At 48.4% G+C, this 18,622-nt stretch overlaps 2 protein-coding genes and 1 long non-coding RNA gene across 3 annotated transcripts; 1 reads left to right on the plus strand and 2 right to left on the minus strand.

Moving 5' to 3' along the window:
* Nucleotides 1–6,505: 6,505 nt before the first annotated feature.
* Nucleotides 6,506–8,299, plus strand: ZSCAN32 (zinc finger and SCAN domain containing 32; the record flags this gene model as incomplete). The annotated part of the gene is given in 2 exon segments (XM_078074042.1): nt 6,506–7,216; nt 7,218–8,299. Coding segments are annotated over 2 exon segments (936 nt in total), but the record flags the coding sequence as incomplete, so codon positions are not given.
* Nucleotides 8,300–8,738: 439 nt separating this feature from the next.
* Nucleotides 8,739–11,936, minus strand: LOC144382302 (uncharacterized). Its single transcript, XR_013448936.1, has 2 exons — nt 11,905–11,936; nt 8,739–9,348 (listed from the first exon to the last, which is right to left on the minus strand). It is a non-coding gene; the product is annotated as an uncharacterized LOC144382302 (long non-coding RNA).
* Nucleotides 11,937–14,746: 2,810 nt separating this feature from the next.
* OR2C1 (olfactory receptor family 2 subfamily C member 1) lies at nt 14,747–18,238 on the minus strand. Its single transcript, XM_078074930.1, has 2 exons — nt 18,074–18,238; nt 14,747–16,576 (listed from the first exon to the last, which is right to left on the minus strand). Exon 2 carries the CDS (start codon nt 16,531–16,533, stop codon nt 15,595–15,597), a length of 939 nt encoding a protein of 312 aa, XP_077931056.1. The 5' UTR covers nt 16,534–16,576; nt 18,074–18,238; the 3' UTR covers nt 14,747–15,594.
* Between the last annotated feature and the right edge of the window lie 384 nt (nt 18,239–18,622).

Consider the following 18,622-nt stretch of genomic DNA (forward strand, 5'->3'; position numbering starts at 1 on the left):
CTTTTTCAGCCGTGATTCTGCACCACAAAGATTTCTCATGTTTCTCTGATTCCAGGAGGACTTTCACTGGTGTCCAGGAGAATGGCTTCCCAGTGATATGAGAAAAAATGGAATCTGATCCACAAGGTAGAAGTGGCTGCCAGTCAGCCAGTTTGCTGAGGCAAATCATGGCTGCAACAAGGAACCCCAGGCATACCCCTCCCCAAGCAAGGACTGCTCCTAGGCACAGAAAGCCCTTCACGGCACCAACCCTGACTCGAAAGCTTCCCGCCAGCGTTTCAGGCGGTTCTCCTACCAGGAGGTAGCTGGCCCCCACGAAGCTTTTAGCAAGCTCTGGGAAGTCTGTTGTCAGTGGCTAAGGCCTAAGACACACCCAAAACAGCAAATGCTGGAGCTGCTGGTTTTGGAGCAGTTTCTGACCATCTTGCCAGAGGAGATCCAGACCTGGGTGAGGGAGCAACATCCAGGAAACAGGAAGCTGTGGCTCTGGTTGAGGGTGTACAGAGTGCATCTGGGCAACAGGTAGGGAAAGGCATGCAGAACCTGGTGAGTTTCGTTATGAAGAACTGAGTGAGAAGCACTAGAATCTGGCTAGTGGAGAGGAGCCAAGTTGAGAAATGCACAGTAGCCCTCTGTCACCCACCAGAAACTATGAGCTAGCTTGGGGTGGTCCCCTGCCCTTCGTCTATGGGGAGAATTTCTCATTTGCTACAATAACATAGACACTGATATATTCAGTGAATGTTTAGGGTCCCTAATACAAATGTAAAACCTCAGAATAGTTCCCAACAGAAGGCCAGGGAAAGGACGACTATCCCTCACCCAGGGAATCAGGAAAATTAGAGTTGGTGAATTAAAATCCAGTGTCTCTTGTGGAAAGGTTCCTTGAGTGCAGATGCCATGTGCTATACACAAAATAATGTTGTATTAGAGCTGCTCCTGCTGCCAGGATTAAGGGGTCAGTATGGGATAGTGATGAGTTTCACAAAGTATGCACTTGTCCAGTTAGGGACTAGGTCTGACATCTGGTCAGTGCGACGATCTTGTACATTTTGGGAGAAGGGAGGTGTGACAGGCACAGGAGAAGGAACATGGCTTTGGTTGTGGGAGATCGGTGGGAAGAAAGCAACTGAGATCCCAATCCCAAGTCTGGGAGAGGCACAGAGTAAAGGAGGAGTGTGGGTCAGAGGGACGCTGTAGACTGAGCGCCTCTGTGCTCAACAGGAAGCAGCTCACTGGGTGCGGAGACTGCATGACTGGAACGGGAGACGCCGGTGTCCCCAGTGAGGAGGCAGACATGTCCTCGGGCAGCAGGGGGAAGAGTGGTGTTGACATAATGTGGAGAAGGCAGAGCTGTGTGGTGGGGACACATTAGGGTCCAAGCTGAGGAGGTTCATGAAGGATCCGTGAGGTTGGGATAATTAATAACACCTAGGAGGGAGCGCAGAAGGGCAAGCAGCAGCACATGTATGGAGTTAGAGACTGGACAGGTGAATAGCGGGAGCCCCTACATGCTGGTAGGCATCCTGCTCCAGGCCCCCTTGCCCTCTCTCTGTGGGGACGGTCTCTCCCTTGTGGCCCCCACCATTTCAGAGCCAAGATCTTAACAGGAATGTAAGGGTTAAAAGAGCTACCTGAAACCTGTCTGGGATGTGAAGGGCAGAGCAAGAAGTAGAGGTGAGCAAGAAGTGGAGGTGACAGGGAGCAGTGCAGGTTGGTAGCATGTGTCAGGACGCCCAGCTGCCTCTCCCTACCACCCCTCGGTCACTAAGGACCAGTTAGAAGCTTGGGACGTAAGGGATGCAGGTGGCTCTGAGAGACACAAGTAGCTCTGAGGAGCCTGCCATGTGCCACGTATTGGTTGGGGATTTCACAGTGAACATGACAGGCGTGGTCCCTGGCCTGCAGGAGCCTACACTCCATGGGCGAAACAGACAACAGGCAAAGGAAGAAAGCTACTTTGGGATAAGTGCTCTACCGGAATGAGCAGGCTGACGTGCTGGACAAGGACCGCGGGGCACGCAGGAAGCAGGCACGGCCTCTCCAAGGGAAAATTCACAGTACTGTACAATCACCACTTCTACCCAGTTCCAAAACATTTTCACCCCCAAAAAGGAAACCCTGTACCAATTAGGAAGTTACTCCTCATTCTCTTTCGATTTGCATTTTCTGTGAATTCTAGAAAGGGTATCCTGCAACACATGACTTGCCGGCCTTCCCTCATTGAGCAGGTTTCAAGGCTGTATTACTACTTCGTTCCTTTTAATGTCTGAATGATCCATTGCAGGGACAGACTTTATACATGTCTTCCAGTGAAACACTGTGGCTGCATACATTTAAAGACAGCCCACAGCCACTGCTGCCTTTTATGGCTGCCTTTTATGCTTAATTGAAAGCTTCCATTATAGGGTGCTCAGTAACTTTTATTTATTTTTAGAATCTTACTTATCTAAGTAACCTTGACACCCGACATGGGGCTCGAACTGACAACCTCAAGATCGAGAGTCACATGCTCTTCTGACTGAGCCAGCCAGGCATGCCTGCTCTGTAACCTTTAAAAGTCAGCTCTTGTGTCACCTGGGTTCCTCAGTTGGTTAAGCGGGTGCCTTCGGCTCAGTTCATGATCCCAGGGTCCTGGGATCGAGCCCCGCATTGGGCTCCCTGCTCAGCAGGGAGCCTGCTTCTCCCTCTCCCTCTTTCTGCTACACCGCTGCTTGTGCTCTCTCTCTGTCAAATAAATAAATTAAAAATCTTAAAAAAAAAAAGTCAGCTCTTTATTTAATCCAAATTCTATAGGAAAATATGACATGTTCACACTGTGTATGTTGGCTAACTTCTGTTGATGAAGTGGAAAATTGTCTAAGAGGTGTATTTGCTGTAATGTTTTCTACAGATGAAACAATCAGTATGTCAGTATAAATCTTAGCATTTACTTCTTTTTAGTCCCTGGGAACATCACGGCTCTCTAGTGTGGGGTTTCTGAGGCTTTGGGGTTGACTGTGAAGGGGGGCAGGACTCACCGTGTGCCCAGTTCCACTCCTGCTGCTCACCCTGGTTTCGGGCTGTTCAGATCCCTAGTACTGTAAACTCCTCAGAATCACAGACTTGTGTGTGTCCCCTGAGGTTCCGTTAATAAGTCAAAAAAATGAACCCCTTCCTTACTAGAATTCTTGCAGATGGATTTCTGGGACAGAATATATTATGCTGGCCTGAAAAAAATGAAAGGCTTGAGTTACTGTGGTATTTTTAGGACTACTAGGGTCATCTCTGGGTGGTGGGGCTGGAGCTTTATCTATAATGTGCATAGGAAACATTTTTTTTCTATAATGGGCATATACTACTTTAGAATGAAGCAAGTCTTTTTTTAAATAAACAGCTATTATGCCAGCAATCTGCCGAAAGGAGCTTCTCGCCACCCAGGGGCCACTGGCGCTGGCTCAGACGTACCTGGGGGGCATGTTCGGGCACATCCCCAGAGCTTCAGATACAGTGGGTGCAGGTGGGGCCCAGGAATATGCGTTTGTGACACGTTACCAGCGCGGCTGGCCTGTGACCCCACTCAGCCCCTGCTCTGTGGCAGCCGCCCTCCACCAGAGGCCGTTTTCTCCTCAGCCTGGCTGATGGCGCAGGCCCCCAGGAACCTTTCCCAGAAAAGGGGTCTTCGAGACCAGGAGACTGTGTGCTGGGCAGCTGGGGCCCAGGTGAGCTGTGCTTGATGCCCGTTGTCTCCCGAGGTTCCCATTTCACTCTTCGCCCCAAGCCCCTTCTTACCAGGGATGTTAGAAAGATCATGAGGTCCATCCACTGGCCGTCCCTTGCATTGCTGTCTGTCCATCTGGCGTCTCCACATGGCTCTGTGCTCACCCTGGTGCTTCCCTCGGAGGCCTGACCTCCCTGCCTTGCTTTGCCCGCATCTGGTGCCAGTGGTCCTGTCTCTGCCCCACGCCAGGCTGGAGCGGTGCTACTTGATAGGCAGCAGCAGCCCCCGGTGTTGTTACAGGGACCAGTCACGTGTGAGGACAGAGCCATATCCCTCTGTCAGGAAGGACAGACACTCTATGGCCCTACACAGAGGGCCCTCTACAGGGGCGTCACTCAGAAGAATGACGAAGATCACTCTCTGCGTAAGGATGCCCCTTCCCTCAGGGCCAGACTGTCTGTGTTCCTTTGTTCAGAGAGAGACGCAGACCGGAAGACCCGAGAAAGGAGGAGACAGACAGAGGCAGTGGAGACTGTTGGGTGGAGGGAGGGAGATAAAGACGAAGAGTCTGAGAGCAGGCACGACACACAGAGACTGCAAGAAAGGGAAAGCGAGACACCAGAGGGCTCAGGACAGGGTGGACAGCACGTGTGACAGCGAGCGGGAACAAGGGAGGGGCGAGACATGGAAAGCAGTGGGGACAGAGTGTGGCAGGTAGAGCATGGCACTGGGGGACAGCCCGCAGCGAGGGAGACACGGCCTGTGGGAAGGGCGACGCGAACGCACATGTGCTCACGCACACAGCGGAGACCGACCTGAGGGGCAGCGGGCACTCGAACGGCGCCAGTGTGCTTGTGTGCCCAGGCCTTGGGGGGCAGCGGGCCCGTTCAGAGCGTCAGACCATTAGAACACTCCCTCAGGGATACCCCCACCGCGGACACAGGCGAGCATCACACTTACCGTGAATCGGCTCTTAGGACAAATGAGTGGGATTCAGGATAAAGAGAAACAAAAGGGCAGCTTTGGTAAATATTCCACAGCCCCTTCTCTGTCAGAGAGGGAGCCCACAGAGGTCGGAGAAGGGGCCCGGGCGGATGGTGCAGCCGGGGATGAGCAGGACGTCCGGGATCCTGGCCGGGAAGGTAGGAGACGTGACCTGCCAGTCTTGTTCCCACACAGAGTTGGTGGAGCTCTTGGCTCTGACAGCCAAGGGACAGGGACATCCCCCCAGTGGCCAGCCCAGCCATCAAGAGGGAGCTGCCTCTGCCGCTGGCGTGCTCACTGCCCTGATGGACGGCCTGGCACGGGCCCGGGAGGCCGGCTCTCGGTGTGGAGGCTTTCCCCTTGCCCTTCAGAGCCCAGGTCCGCATCCGCCAGCCTCCTTCACGGAGTACGTGGCGTTTTTCCTGTGCAGCTCCCTTCCTCGGCTTCCTCAGGCTGCCATAGGCTCCGGCCCAGACTCTCTCCCCTGCCCTCCTGCTCCAGCACCACCCTCCTTTCCTGGCCTGAGCGTGTGCTGGCCACGTCGTGGTAACACGCTTTCCTCTCATTTCAGCCAAGCTCAGGGCAGCCTGTTGTTACTCAGCTGCCGGCGGCAAGGCCATCAAGAGTTGAGGTGAAGCCTGGAGACAGACTGGCAGATGACACAGAGCTGGCCTCTCGGCCTCAGACGTGTCACTGTCTGAACATCCAAAAAGAGACAGTATGGGGCGCCTGGGTGGCTGAGTCAGTTAAGCGTCTGCCTTCGGCTCAGGTTGTGATCCCCGGGTCCTGGGATCCAGCCCCGTGTCAGGATCCCTGCTCAGCGGGTAGCCTGCTTCTCCCTCTCCCTCTGCCTGCTGCTCTGCCTACTTGTGCACACACTCTCTCGGGGTCAAATAAATAAATAAAATCTATTTTAAAAAAAGAGAGATGGTATAAGACAGTAGGTGGAACCTAGGAGCAATTTTCCCTTGAGCACAGGGTTTGGAGCTTGAAAGTACTACAATTGGAGAATGAAACTAGGCTAGTACTTAGCAGAAAGCTGAATCCCGTGAGGAATTCCATTTAAGGGGTGTCTGGGTGGCTTAGGTGGTTAAGCATCTGCCTTTGGCTCAGGTCATGATCCCAGGGTCCTGGGATTGAGCTCCCTGCTTAGTGGGGAACCTGTTTCTCCCTATCCCTCCCTGGTGCACACACTTGCTTTCTCTCTTTCTCCAATAAATAAGTAAGATCTTTTTAAAAAAAGAAAGAGGGAGGGCGCCTGGGTGGCTCAGTTGGTTAAGCAACTGCCTTCGGCTCAGGTCATGATCCTGGAGTCCCGGGATCGAGTCCCACATCGGGCTCCCTGCTTAGCAGGGAGTCTGCTTCTCCCTCTGACCCTCCCCCCTCTTGTGCTCTCTCTCTCTCTCATTCTCTCTCAAATAAACAAATAAAATCTTAAAAAAAGAAAGAAAGAGGGCACCTGGGTGGCTCAGTCGGTTGAGCGTCTGCCTTTGGCTCGGGTCGTGATCCTGGCGTCCTGGGATCGAGTCATGCATAGGGCTCCCCACTCTGCCTGCCGCTCCACCTGCTTTCTCTCTTTGTCAAATAAATAAATAAAATCTTTAAAAAAAGAAAAAAGAAAAAGAAAAGAAAGAGACAGTATAGAACAGTAGGTGGAATCTAGGAGTTTTTTTCCCCATGACCACAGGGTTTGGAGCTTGAATATACAACAACTGGAAAATGAAATGAGGCTATTACTCAGCAGAAGGCTAAATCCCCTGAAGAATTCCATTTAGGTATTTCTCCCTTATGGTGCTTTAACTGTAACTTTCCTCATTGTTCTGTTCTTTCTCCATACTCCCGTGTCTTTCTGTTCCCTCCGGTCTTGAGATCAAGAACAAAACTAAAAAAGAGAATCAGAAATGGGATGATTCAGGGCAAGCAGAAGTGAAGAAGGCCCTATGGAGAAAGTCTAGTGAAATTTTTTGGCACCCTGAGCCCAAGAGAGGCCAGAAGGGTGAGCCTGAGCCAAGAGGGCAACGTAGACGTTCTCCAGGGGAGCGTGCGGGGAGACCCCCGTCCCAGGACAGGAGGAGTCAGCAGACTCTCCGTGCTGGGGAGAAGGCCTGTGCACATGTCCCGAGTGGGGGAGACTACTCTCAGGGCTCTCCCTGTCACCACCAGCCAGTCCCCAAACTGGAAAAAACATCTAAGTGCCAGCAGTGTGGGAAAAGCTTTAGCCGAGGTTCTTACCTCATTTGGCAACAGAGAATCCACACAGGAGAGAAGCCTCACAAGTGCAGTGAATGTGGGAAAGGCTTCAGTGAGCGCTCCAACCTCATTGCCCACCTAAGGATGCACACGGGGGAGAGACCCTACTGCTGTGGGGAATGTGGGAAAAGCTTCAACCAGAGCTCCAGCCTCATTGTCCACCAGAGGACCCACACCGGCGAGAAGCCTTATCAGTGTGCTGTCTGTGGGAAGAGATTCAACAACAGCTCCCAGTTCAGCGCTCACCGGCGAGCCTACACTGGGCAGAGTCCCCCCTCCGCCCCACGCGCACTGTGGGAAAAGCTTCTACAACGGCGCCCACGGCCATGCCCACCAGAAGACACACACCGGGGAGAAGCCGTACAAGTGCCCTCGGAGTGAGAAAAGCTTCCCCAAGAATCCCGTCCTCATCCACCATCAGGGGGCACACAGAAGACACACTCACACCCCAAGAAGGGACACATGCTGCGAGGGTGTAGGAAAGCCAACAGATAATTCCCTAGTTTGAGTCTCTCCTGGAGCTCCATCGGCTTGTGGAGGCTTCTGCCAGCCAGTCCGTGGCTCAGCAAGAGACCTACAAGTGGATCTCAAGAACCACAGTGGGACTAGGAATCAGCATTAGAGTGCTGAGCTCTCTTTCTTTCTTTTTTTTTTTTTTAGACTTTATTTATTTATTTGAGAGAGAGAATGAGATAAAGTATGAGGGGGGGAGGGTCAGAGGGAGAAGCAGACTCCCTGCTGAGCAGGGAGCCCGATGCAGGACTCGATCCCGGGACTCCAGGATCATGACCTGAGCCGAAGGCAATCGCTTAACCAACTGAGCCACCCAGGCGCCCTCTGAGCTCTCTTTCTAGGTCTGCCTGTGACCCCCAGTCCTGTGTCACCGTGGACTTCCATCTGCTTTGAACACAGGATCCAAAGTCCTGCCAGGAAACTAGGGTAACCTTGTTCTGAAAAGAGAATGGGTGGCTAGTGGCCTGGGAACTGTTCCTGGGGCAGGTCAGAGAAGAAATTTTCCGGGCTCATGGGAAGCACACCTAGAAGTGAATGGCCTCGATGTATCCTAAACCAATAATGACCTCTAGGCACCTGCTCTCTGGTACGTCTACCTCAGAGTAGGTCACTGCTCTGTACTCCAGTCACCCAGAAGAGACAGCAAAGCAGGAGGGACAGCTTAAGCCACAGGGTACCACTACTCTAAGTGACTTAATCTCAGAGCAAGTGTGACATCTGGGTTCCTCTTTCTAAGATTTCTCCTCTAGATCACCCCCACCCAGGTTCCTGGTTTCTTGTGTCTTACATTTAATGGTTTCAACAGGTTTATAAGCATTACTATTTCTAATGAAAATAAAGGTGTTTCTCCCTCCACTCTTTTAGAATTAGAAACTTTATCCTCATGCGGAGGCCCACAGGGTCCCAAAAGGATCCAAGGGTAGAGCCTGTGGCGGTGGAGAACATGCAGAGGAGCAGGAGAATTGGGTTGGGGAGGGTTGCACGCTCACTGAGAGGGGACATCACAGGTGTAAGGAAAACTGAGGGGTGCAGGAGAAAGGAATGGGGTGTCAAGAGCACTAAAAACCAATCTAAATCATATTAATTCTGAACAGATATTTAAACTTCTGTGAAATTTCCATGGATAAAACGTGGTAAAAGATGGGCACGTCATCTTGGTTCCTGGCCTGTGCATACAAGCTGTTAGTACCTTGTCTAATTATGGTGAAAGCAAGTGTCATGGTCTCTGCTTCAGTCTTTTTGAAGAATTAAACAAGAACAAAGAAGAATGTTCCACTTCAAAACCAAAAAATAAAAGAAATTTTAAAAGTTTTAATTTGGGGGAAGAAAGGTAAGGAAGGCAAGTCCTAAGAATCTATGTCAGTGTTTCCCCCAGTTGAGCCTTGCCCGGGCTCATTTCCCTGCACACACTGTCCCTGAGCATGACCCTCACAACAGCCTAGGCAGGTCAGTTCCCAGAGACCCAGGCTTAACTCTGCTGTACACAGAGGGGAAAAAAATAACATCTTTCCAGAGCCCGTGTGAAGGCAAACAGAAGGGTTTCACTGTGCCGTGTCTGGGACAGCTGACTTCACTGGACCTCATGGTGGGGAACAGAGACATGGCCCAGAGCGGATCAGTTAGGGAAGGGCTTTGGATACCCGCTCAAAGAGCTGGATTTGCTTAATGAGGGAACCAGTGGAAGTCAATGGAAACAAGGAATGGAGGTGCCCAGGGAGGCCTCTGTAGCAGGCTCCTCCCACTCCTGGGGTGCCACGGCCAGGGAGTTGGGGGCAACTGCTGACTGCTTGCCTTGTTGGAAGTGGGGGCTGCCTCCACCCTCCAAACTGCTTCATGCTCCAGTCTGCTGGGCAGAGAAAGGAACTCAGCCCAAGCCCGGCCTGTCAGCTGCCCCGGACAGTCTGGAGGAGACAGGTAAGAATTGGAGAACACATTGATTTATTCATTCCTTCAGGAAATATTTGATATTTCCTGGTTCTCTGATAAACCAGGTTCCTTAGCAGCCAGATACAACGCTGTCAATGAAGTAGACACTCTATCTTCCAGAATCACCTCACCAGACCTCGGAAGTACCAGCACCAGTTGGGCAGCACCACCCAGCTCCAGCACCCCCAAGATGTGACCCAGATTTGCAGGGCCTCTCTTCCAAGTCTTGACTAATCCAACCTTTTTGCTGTGTTCCCCCAACCCCATGTGGAATATCTGTCCCCTGCACTTACTGTGTTAGATACCTTACTGTCGACCTCCCATTGACTCACACAGCCTGATCTCTGCTCTAGCCACTGGAGAATGAATTTGAAGTAGGTGTATAAAAGGTAATACCTCCAAGCCTATAGATCTCCTCTCAGGTATAGAACACCCTCCTGGTTTGGTTCAGCCTTTCATATGTCTATTGAGAAGCCAGTTTTCCCTCCTGTATATGAAATACTGGGACTCTCCATATGGTTTCTCTACTTCCCTCCCTCACTGAAACATTTTAACTAACTGATATAATTTCTCAGTGGACACTTCCTTGCCAAAAATTTCTAACCATTCCTATAGGCAAGATCCATATTCTCACAACCCAAAGAAGAAGGCCAAAGCCACAGATCACCCTCCCTTCGCAGATCTCTGTTGTTCTTCAGTCTAAGGTGGCAGATGGGTGCCTGCAGCCAAAACAGGAGCTGGATCCCTCCAGCCTCCTGACCCCACTTTTCATACCCCTGGGCACCTCTTCTCAGCCTCTCCTGTGAAGGGACTACCCTACCAGCCAGTGCAGGAACAGCCTGGGGAATCCTGGGACCCTTGGCTGGAGTGTGCCCATTTCACTGCTGACCTCATCACATGCAATTCTCTGCTTTCCCTATTTTAGCTCCAGCCTCATAGTCCTGGTACTCATCCTTGGCTAGCTTCCTGGCAGACAGTGAGGACTGAGCAATCATTATTCGTGGAGAACACAGGACCCTAGCAAGTAACCTAAGTCCCTGTAGTAAGGGTCACGCCTCCAAGAGTGAACTTTGTGCAGCCCTGCTCTGGCAGATGGAGGAAGTGACTCAGACATGCTTTGTGGGCTTGGCCATTCTTTTGGCACCTCTGGAGTTTTTGCAGTTTAGATTTACTGAGTATTGCAAGTAAAGTCTGGGTTTCCTGGGAGGCCCAATGCACACTGCTACAAAAGAAGAGGAATCTGGTCTGTTTGAGATGTCTCTGACATCTGTCTCCCTCCATTTCCACTACTAACGTTCTAAACAGGATTGCTGAACCTCAGCACTACTGACATCTTGGTCCAGACAGGGATTTATTGTGGATGGGTGGGTTGGGGGTGGGGGAGGCTGTTCTGTGCATTATAGGAGACGGTGTAGCCACACTGCTGGCCTCCACCCACTAGATGTCATGAGCAACCCTGAGGTGTGACCACAAAACTGACTCCATTGCCACCAAATGCCTTTTGAGGACAGAATCGTCCCTGGTTAGGAACCCGTCTAAGGACATGTCATTAGACCAGGCTGGTATGAAAGTCTTCATCTCTCCACCTAGTCTTCCTACAGAGCAGATCTGGACTTCCTGACTTTCCATGTAACTAATCCAATTGTCTAACTAGTCTCTTCCAAAGCCCTGAAGACTTCCTGTTGCCTCTGAAATAAGCCAAGATCTCCAAGCTTGCAAGGCTGTCCTCGACATTCAAGGCCCCTCCGGCCTCCTTGCCCACTACCCTATGCACATTCTCCAACCAGCTCAGGTGAACCATTCCCAGGTCCTGGAATAAACAGGCTCTGGCCTTTCCAGCCTTAGTGCTTTGACCAACTAAATTTTTCCTGCCTAGAGTAATAGTCTTTTCTCAGGGTCCTATTCATTCTTTCCATAGAAAGTGAACACAAGGGGCTGCAGGTCTCCATCTCTCCAACCAGGGGAGGAAGGGCATCTGAGCCTAGAAATGTAGAAAGTAAACTTTTATGTCCTCAAGGAGAGCACCATCGAAAGGCAAGTACCCCACAGGATAAGTACTGGCACCACCACTACCACCTTCTTGAAGCTTCCGAATGCTTTGAACTCCTCGGCCCTGTCTAACACTCTCTCAAAGCGCCTTATCCAACTCCACCTAATACCAGGATGCTTCTGGTGGGTTGTGATCACCTGTCTGGGCTCTCTGAGGGCAAGGGGAGTGTCTGAGTGCTCTTCTGAGGCAATAGGCCTCAGTGAACAAGTGCTTCATCGGCGTAAATCGCAAGGGTAGGAGGCTCGGAACCTTTCAAAGGTCTCTCCAGGGGGAAATGCACGGACGGGTGCCCCGAAGGGAGACGGACTGGTGCGCCGACCACCTCCTCCCCACGCCCCCCTAGAGGGGCGAGGTCCCGGCAGACGGCCACTCGGTGTCTTCGCGTCCCGGGAGGGAAGACCACAGCTGCAGGGTAGAGGGAGGAGCTGCAGCACTCAGAGCCCTCCCAACAGGAAAAGTCAGCTTCACAAACGTCACTCACCAGCCACGCCATCTTTCCCAATCCGCTGGGCCGGAAGCGCCCCGGGGCATGCCGGGACGTTCAACCGGCCTGACGCATGCGCAACGGATCAGCCCGAAATGAGCGGGGCGGGGCACGCAGGCGCATCCTAGAAGACGTTTCTGTTTCTGTGGTTTCCGCCTTCCGCTAATCGACAGCCCTCCTCACCAATGAATCGACAGGATCTTCTTGGCGTCATGCCCTGGGGCCAATCAGCATATTTAAGAAAACGGGATCCGTGCTATGGGCGTTTGTTAACTCTCTCCTATTGGTTACTGCTCTTCTGTTGGCCAGGCGCTTCCGCTTCTTGACTTCGATGGATTTTCCTTACAACACAGGTGTTGCTCAGAGGGTTTTACAGATGTGACAGCAACGGTAGTCAAAGACCGTCACGCTATTGGTGTGCTAGGCACAATTGTAAACATGTCCACACTACGTAATCCTGACAACAATCCTATGAAGTTAGTAGTATGACCTTTTTTATCCCCCAGAAGTGGAAACCAAGACCGTTTTTAAGCGACTGTAATGACAGAATTAGTGTTTCCAACCCAATGTTTTCTTCCCTATTTCAGTTTTTTAATATCCAGTGCGTACCGCAAACCATTCTCTTATTAAAAGAAAGTTTCCGCATTCCTTATTTCCCAAGCTGCACTCTCTTTCCAGAAGAAATAACTGTTACTTGTGTGTATATTTTTCTGTACCTTCCTATGCAATTTTGCCCATTTACTTTATCTTGAAGGTTTTCTATTTCAATATGTCGACCTCACCTTTTATTTTTAGGCTGCTGCGTTTAGTCATGTACCAGAACATAGTCAATCTTCAATCATTTCCATTTTGGTGGACATTGAAATACTTTCCTAATTTTTATGTTTCTTTGTTATCCTTGATTGGAATATTCTGGATGTATTTTGAAGAGGGAGCTGATAGATTGGGATGTGGAGTTTGAGGGAAGTAACAATGCACACTCCTCTGTGGTCTCTCTGCCTTTATTCTGGCCCGTTCATCCATCCATCATTTATGAAGACACTTGTTGCCCAGTGAAGGAGTATACTGGATCAGGACATAAATGGAGGGAGGTGGGAAGTGAAATAGACTGATTAAACTCCCTATGAATGCATTCCACTTTGATTAAATATAACACTGAGCAGTTTCCACTAAACACTCCTGCACACATTATCTATTTGATCTTTATAATGTTCCTGCCAGGTATTCTTTTCACTTTACAGATGATGGAAGGGAGTGCTGGAGAGATCAGATCTACTAGCTACCATATCTCATTATTTCCAGAGTACATAAAAATGACTCTTAGCTCCTCGAGTCATGACTTTTCTAAGTTATCTGCTGCCTCCCTACTCAGCAGAGTAACTAGACAGCTACATTGTTAGGAAAGAGAGGGAGAGAGCAGAGTGATTGTGGGAAGAAATATGGCAATTAGCTTTTTCTCCTCCAATTCCCTGTGTTTTTCTATGCCCCTAACTCCATGTTAGATTAAAAATAATCTGTATTTTTGATGGGGAGTTCTTCATTATTCCAAAGTGTTTAAGGATTCCCTCTTTATTTTCCTCTTATTTCCTCCCAAGTTATTTAGTAATTTAAATGATTTGCCTAGAGGATATGACTGTTCAGTTTCCTTGGTAGTTACAGTTCTCATAAATTAATCCACTGTCATTTTGGTTTATATATTAACATAGGAGTTTAGTCATTGTGATCCTACCTTCTGAGAACTTCATCTACTCTAAGTGTGCTGTTCAATAAAAATTTTGAACCTGCGAGTCTCTGGAGTTTGATAAATGCACCAAGATAATGCCAGTACTTGGCTAGTCCTGGAGACACACCTGAAATATTACTGAGTGGAAAATTGAGAATATAGGTCATGGCTCTGGTCTACAACTGGAAAAACCAATTCAGAAGGATTCCTAGATTTCTTTGGAGGGGGCATTATAGATATGTGGAAAAGGGCATATTTGTCACCATTTGTTTGGCATTGTCCAAGGGACAGGGTAACTCCAAAGTAGTAAACATAAAAATCGTTCATTTCATGGGGCGCCTGGGTGGCTCAGTCGTTAAGCGTCTGCCTTCGGCTCAGGTCATGATCCCAGGGTCCTGGGATCAAGCCCCGCATTGGGCTCCCTGCTCAGCAGGAAGCCTGCTTCTCCCTCTCCCATTCCCCCTGCTTGTGTTCCCTCTCTCGCTGTGTCTCTCTCTGTCAAATAAATAAATCTTTAAAAAAAAAAATCGTTCATTTCACAAATTTAGTTCATAGTGTGAAAATGGGATACTTGTGGGGCTTGTTAATTAATTCATTTCCCTAAATGTTTATTGAGCATCTGCTGTGTATGAGGCATGTGTTTAGGTGCTGTGGGAGACACAAAGTACAGCACTCTTTTGAAAATAGTCCTAAGATCTATTGGTTTCCTTTTCTTTAGAAATGTAATTGCTAAGCAACTTACTCATATTAACCCAGTTTCTCTAAGGAAAGAGTACATGAAATGTGGTAGTAGGTATGTATTCCCATGGCAATTCTAGTAATGTGCTATATCACATATTGCATTCTAATTCCAATACCTGTGTTCCTCAAGGTGAGTCATGGTGTGCTGGACTGATTGCTGATTTCCAGGAATGTTAAGACTGAAAAACCAGATCTGGAGGCAGGGGACATGCTTTATGGAGAGATAATCTTTCTTGGGCTCTTAAACTTGCTTAAGGAGTCTCAGAGCATCCCATAATCCACCAATCATACACAACATATCCAAATGCTGATAGCAAATCTCATGGCTGGGACTTTGGAGGAGACAATTTAAATAAATAGGTTTAATTGAAAGGAAAATAGTCTTTCTTTTTTCTCATTAAATATTAGATGAAGCAGAAAATGGCATGTAGACATAAAGGAGAGGGTAAACAAGATGACAGAGGAACATATGGATAGGAAGTATGGGTAGACAGGGGCACCTGGGTGGCTCAGTTGGTTGAGTGTCTGCCTTCAGCTCAGGTCATGATCCCAGGGTCCTGGGATCGAGCCCTGGATCAGGCTTCCTGCTCAGCGGAGAGTCTACTTCTCCCTCTCCCTTTCCCCCTCCCCCCAGCTTGTACACACTCTCTCTCTCACTCTGTTCTCTCTCTCTCTCAAATAAATAAAATCTTTTTTAAAAAAGGAAGTATGGGTAGACAGACTGAAATACTGAGAAGAGACAAAGAGAGATGGAGAAAGATGGGGGGATGGATAGGGTACAAAGATGAATTGAGTTTTCATTTGGGACTAATGTCTGGCTTGATTTTATGGAATAATAGCATCATTATATAAAGATATTGCAAGTGGAACTGCTTTTTAAAGTACATAATTCTCTAGAAATACAAAACAAGTAATATTGATCACATGTAATAAATACATGTGTACAACAAGGACAGTGAGCTAGGTCTGTACTAAGTCAAAAACCTCTGAGCTGTTGATGAGACACACCTAAGATCTATTGTTACCTGTAGTCCACAGGATTTTTAGTAAATAAGCATAGAATATTAGAAATAACTCTAACCATGTCTTAGCAGCTTAGGGTTGTTGGGAACATATCTTGGTTGTACTAGGGTTGGTACTCCTCATATTCATCAGGCCAGAGCAAGAATGAGAAAAGGAAGAAGAAGAAGAGGAGTTAAATGATGATGGAGTTTTCCCTTCTCTCAGCCAAGTTCTCTTCCCTTTCCCAGCAGCCTCCTTAGCGCCCCCTTTACCTCCTTGTTTCTTAGAGTGTAGATGAGAGGATTCACCATTGGCGTGACCACAGAGTAGAAGAGGGAAATGAATTTGCCCTGGTCCTGGTTGCTGGTCTTAGCTGGAAGGAGATACCCATAGATAGCTGAGCCATAGAAGAGGAATACCACCACCAGATGGGAGAGGCATGTATTAAAGGCCTTTCTCTGTCCCTCAGCTGAGCGGATCTTCAGCACAGCTTGAGCTATGTAGCAGTAGGAGATCAGGATGATGCTTAGTGGGACAGCAGTGAAGAAGGTGCAGACACCGTTGAGCACAGCTTCATTGAGACTAGTGTCTCCACAGGCCAGTTTGATCATGGCAGGCACCTCACACAGGAAGTTGTCCACCCTCTGGTGCCCACATAATGGGAGCTGCAGAGTGAACGTTGACTGGATCACAGAGTTGCTCAAGCCGCCCAACCATGCAATGGCAGCCAGCAGCCAGCACAGCCGAGGGTTCATAATGGTGGTGTAATGCAGGGGCCGGCAAACTGCCACATAGCGGTCAAATGCCATCACCACAAGCAGGATGCACTCAGTGGCCCCTAGCCAGAGGAAAACATAGAGCTGGGTCACACAGCCACCATAGCTTATGGTCTTATCTGGTCCCCATAAGTTAATCAGCATTTGGGGGACTGAGCTAGTTGTAAAAGCAAGGTCCAGGGAGGAGAGGTTGCTGAGGAAGAAGTACATGGGGGTGTGCAGTCGGGCATCCAGGCAGGAAAGCAGGATAATAGTTGAGTTCCCAACCAAGGTCAGCAAGTAAGAGAAGAGAATGACTATGAAAAAGATTATCTCCAGCTGGGGATGGTCAGATACACCCATCAGAATGAAGCCCTCCGAGAAGCTGTTGTTGGCCCCTGCCATTTTGGTTGCTCAGTCACTCGAGGAATCTGTTCATGGAAAACCACTGAGAGAAAAGCAAGTGAAAAAACAAATTAGATAAGGCTGCTTTGCATCAGATAGGGTCTAATAGTTTTATGGGCATCATATGTAAGTACCAATTTAATTTTTGTGACTGCAAATGTTCATTGCAATCCCCAACCACTGTCAGTCCCACATTAATGGAAACTTTATTCCATCCAAATGTCAAACGTGAGTTATTACTGCAATGAGAGAAGGCCTTATGAAGAACAAAAACATTAGGGATCTTCAGTTCAGCACAGTGATTACGAAAGTGTAGAGGGAGTTGACCATTAGAATTACATGTAGAAATTCTTAAAATACACATTTCCCCCTCCAAGGTTTTGATATGCTCATGAGAAGGGGAAGCAGACTCACTATATTTGGAAAAGCTCTCCAGAAGTTTCTGATAAATGTCTCCCCCTCTCTTCCAAATCCCTCCCATCCCTGGTGAAAACTCCTGGTCTACAAAGATGAGGTTTGAGGAAGAACATGATGAATCTACCCATTATTAGTAAAGGAAACTGGAAGATTTCAGAGGATATTCTTGATCCTTTGAGGTATATGACCACCATCCCCACATCTAAACTGTGGAGTAATTCTTAACATCTCACATACAAAAATTAGGCCTTGTTAATAATGGGCCAGTAGCGTCCCTCTATCAAGTCAGGGATGATAAGGGTTTCAGAGAACTTTTTTTCCTCAGAGAACCTTTCAACCCTCCTTCAGGCCTCTACCTTATACCTCAAGTGGAGTTAACTACTTATCCTTTTCATTTAAAACCTAAGGATGCTGAGGAACTGAGCTACCATCTGAAAGTCATCTCATCTTTCTGTTCTGAAGTTCTTTCTGAAATCCGTTTCATACCTCTGGCTAGTAGAAGTGCTTCTCCTCTTGTATCCATGTAGGATTTGCTTTGTGGCAGCTCAGGGATGCCAGAATTTCAGACAGGGCTCTATGCATATGGAATGGTTTTTAGCCCAGGAACAAACCAGCCAAAGCAAAAAGGGAAAAACTATACCTAGAATGGGAAACTATCGATCTCAGTCACCAGAAAGTTCAGAAGGAAATGCCAGACCGGCTGGATTCTTGGCCTGAGCTTGACAAACTCCCCAAGCCAATGTGACTATAACTTCAAGTTTGAATTCAGCAACTCAGCTGCTCTTCAGGGTGTTTTCTTCCCTCAAAGAGTCTCTTCCCTTGGTTCCTATTTCTCTCATAATTTGGGAATGTTAAATCGATCCAGCACTAATTGCATTTTAAGAGGAGCCTAGAGAGGACAATATTGAACTCAAAGGGTGTGCCATTTATGGGGCAATTTTGGCAGAGGAACACCCAGATGGAGGTTGTTTGAGTACAGAATGATTTTCAGGAATGGCTTATATGATGTATAGGTGGTTCTTATCCTGGCCCACCTGTGAATTTGATTTGAATGTTGAGGATATTGAGAAAAACAGCCAAGACTTGTGTCTCAAAGAGAATCCCAGATATTGTAATTGCCTACCTTCACCCAGTTTTCCGCCTGCTCCTCCTCTAATTCCAGAACTCTCAACTGACCATTGGTGGATTAGGTGCCACATCTGGAATTGGGGTTGGCTGCCTCCTATCATGGAAATTGCTCCTGAGCTGCTGGCAAATCTCCATTTGTGACGGCATGTTCTCAGGATCCAAGCCACGCTTTAATATTAGCCTGAGCAATAAAAGGAAAGTGATTTATTAAAAGCAGAGAAACAAGCCCAATTCTAAATTCCCAATCCTGGTAGAGAAGTTTTTAGATATGTTTTAAGTATTTCATTTATTTGGAAGATGGTTGGCAGTGATATGCTTGAGAGCCATGTTTGTGCCTGACTCTCTTGCATGAAGTTCTAAGTTAATCTTTCTTAAGGACATGGTCAGAATGGGAAATGGGGTTTTCAGTGGAGAGTAACATTGAGGCAGAATGGCAGGTAAGAACCACAAAACAAAACAAACTTTGTCTAAACGGATGAAATCTGAGATGAAATACAGTCAAAGTCTCTCCAGGTAGAAAGTTTAAGGTATTTGATCAGGTGAA

This window comes from Halichoerus grypus, chromosome 6, assembly GCF_964656455.1.
Source record: "Halichoerus grypus chromosome 6, mHalGry1.hap1.1, whole genome shotgun sequence".
In the NCBI taxonomy this organism is placed as follows: Eukaryota; Metazoa; Chordata; class Mammalia; order Carnivora; family Phocidae; genus Halichoerus; species Halichoerus grypus.

Bases quoted from the DNA above. Each gene is read 5' to 3' on its own strand.
- OR2C1 (XM_078074930.1), bottom strand. From the start codon at position 16,533: ATGGCAGGGGCCAACAACAGCTTCTCGGAGGGCTTCATTCTGATGGGT.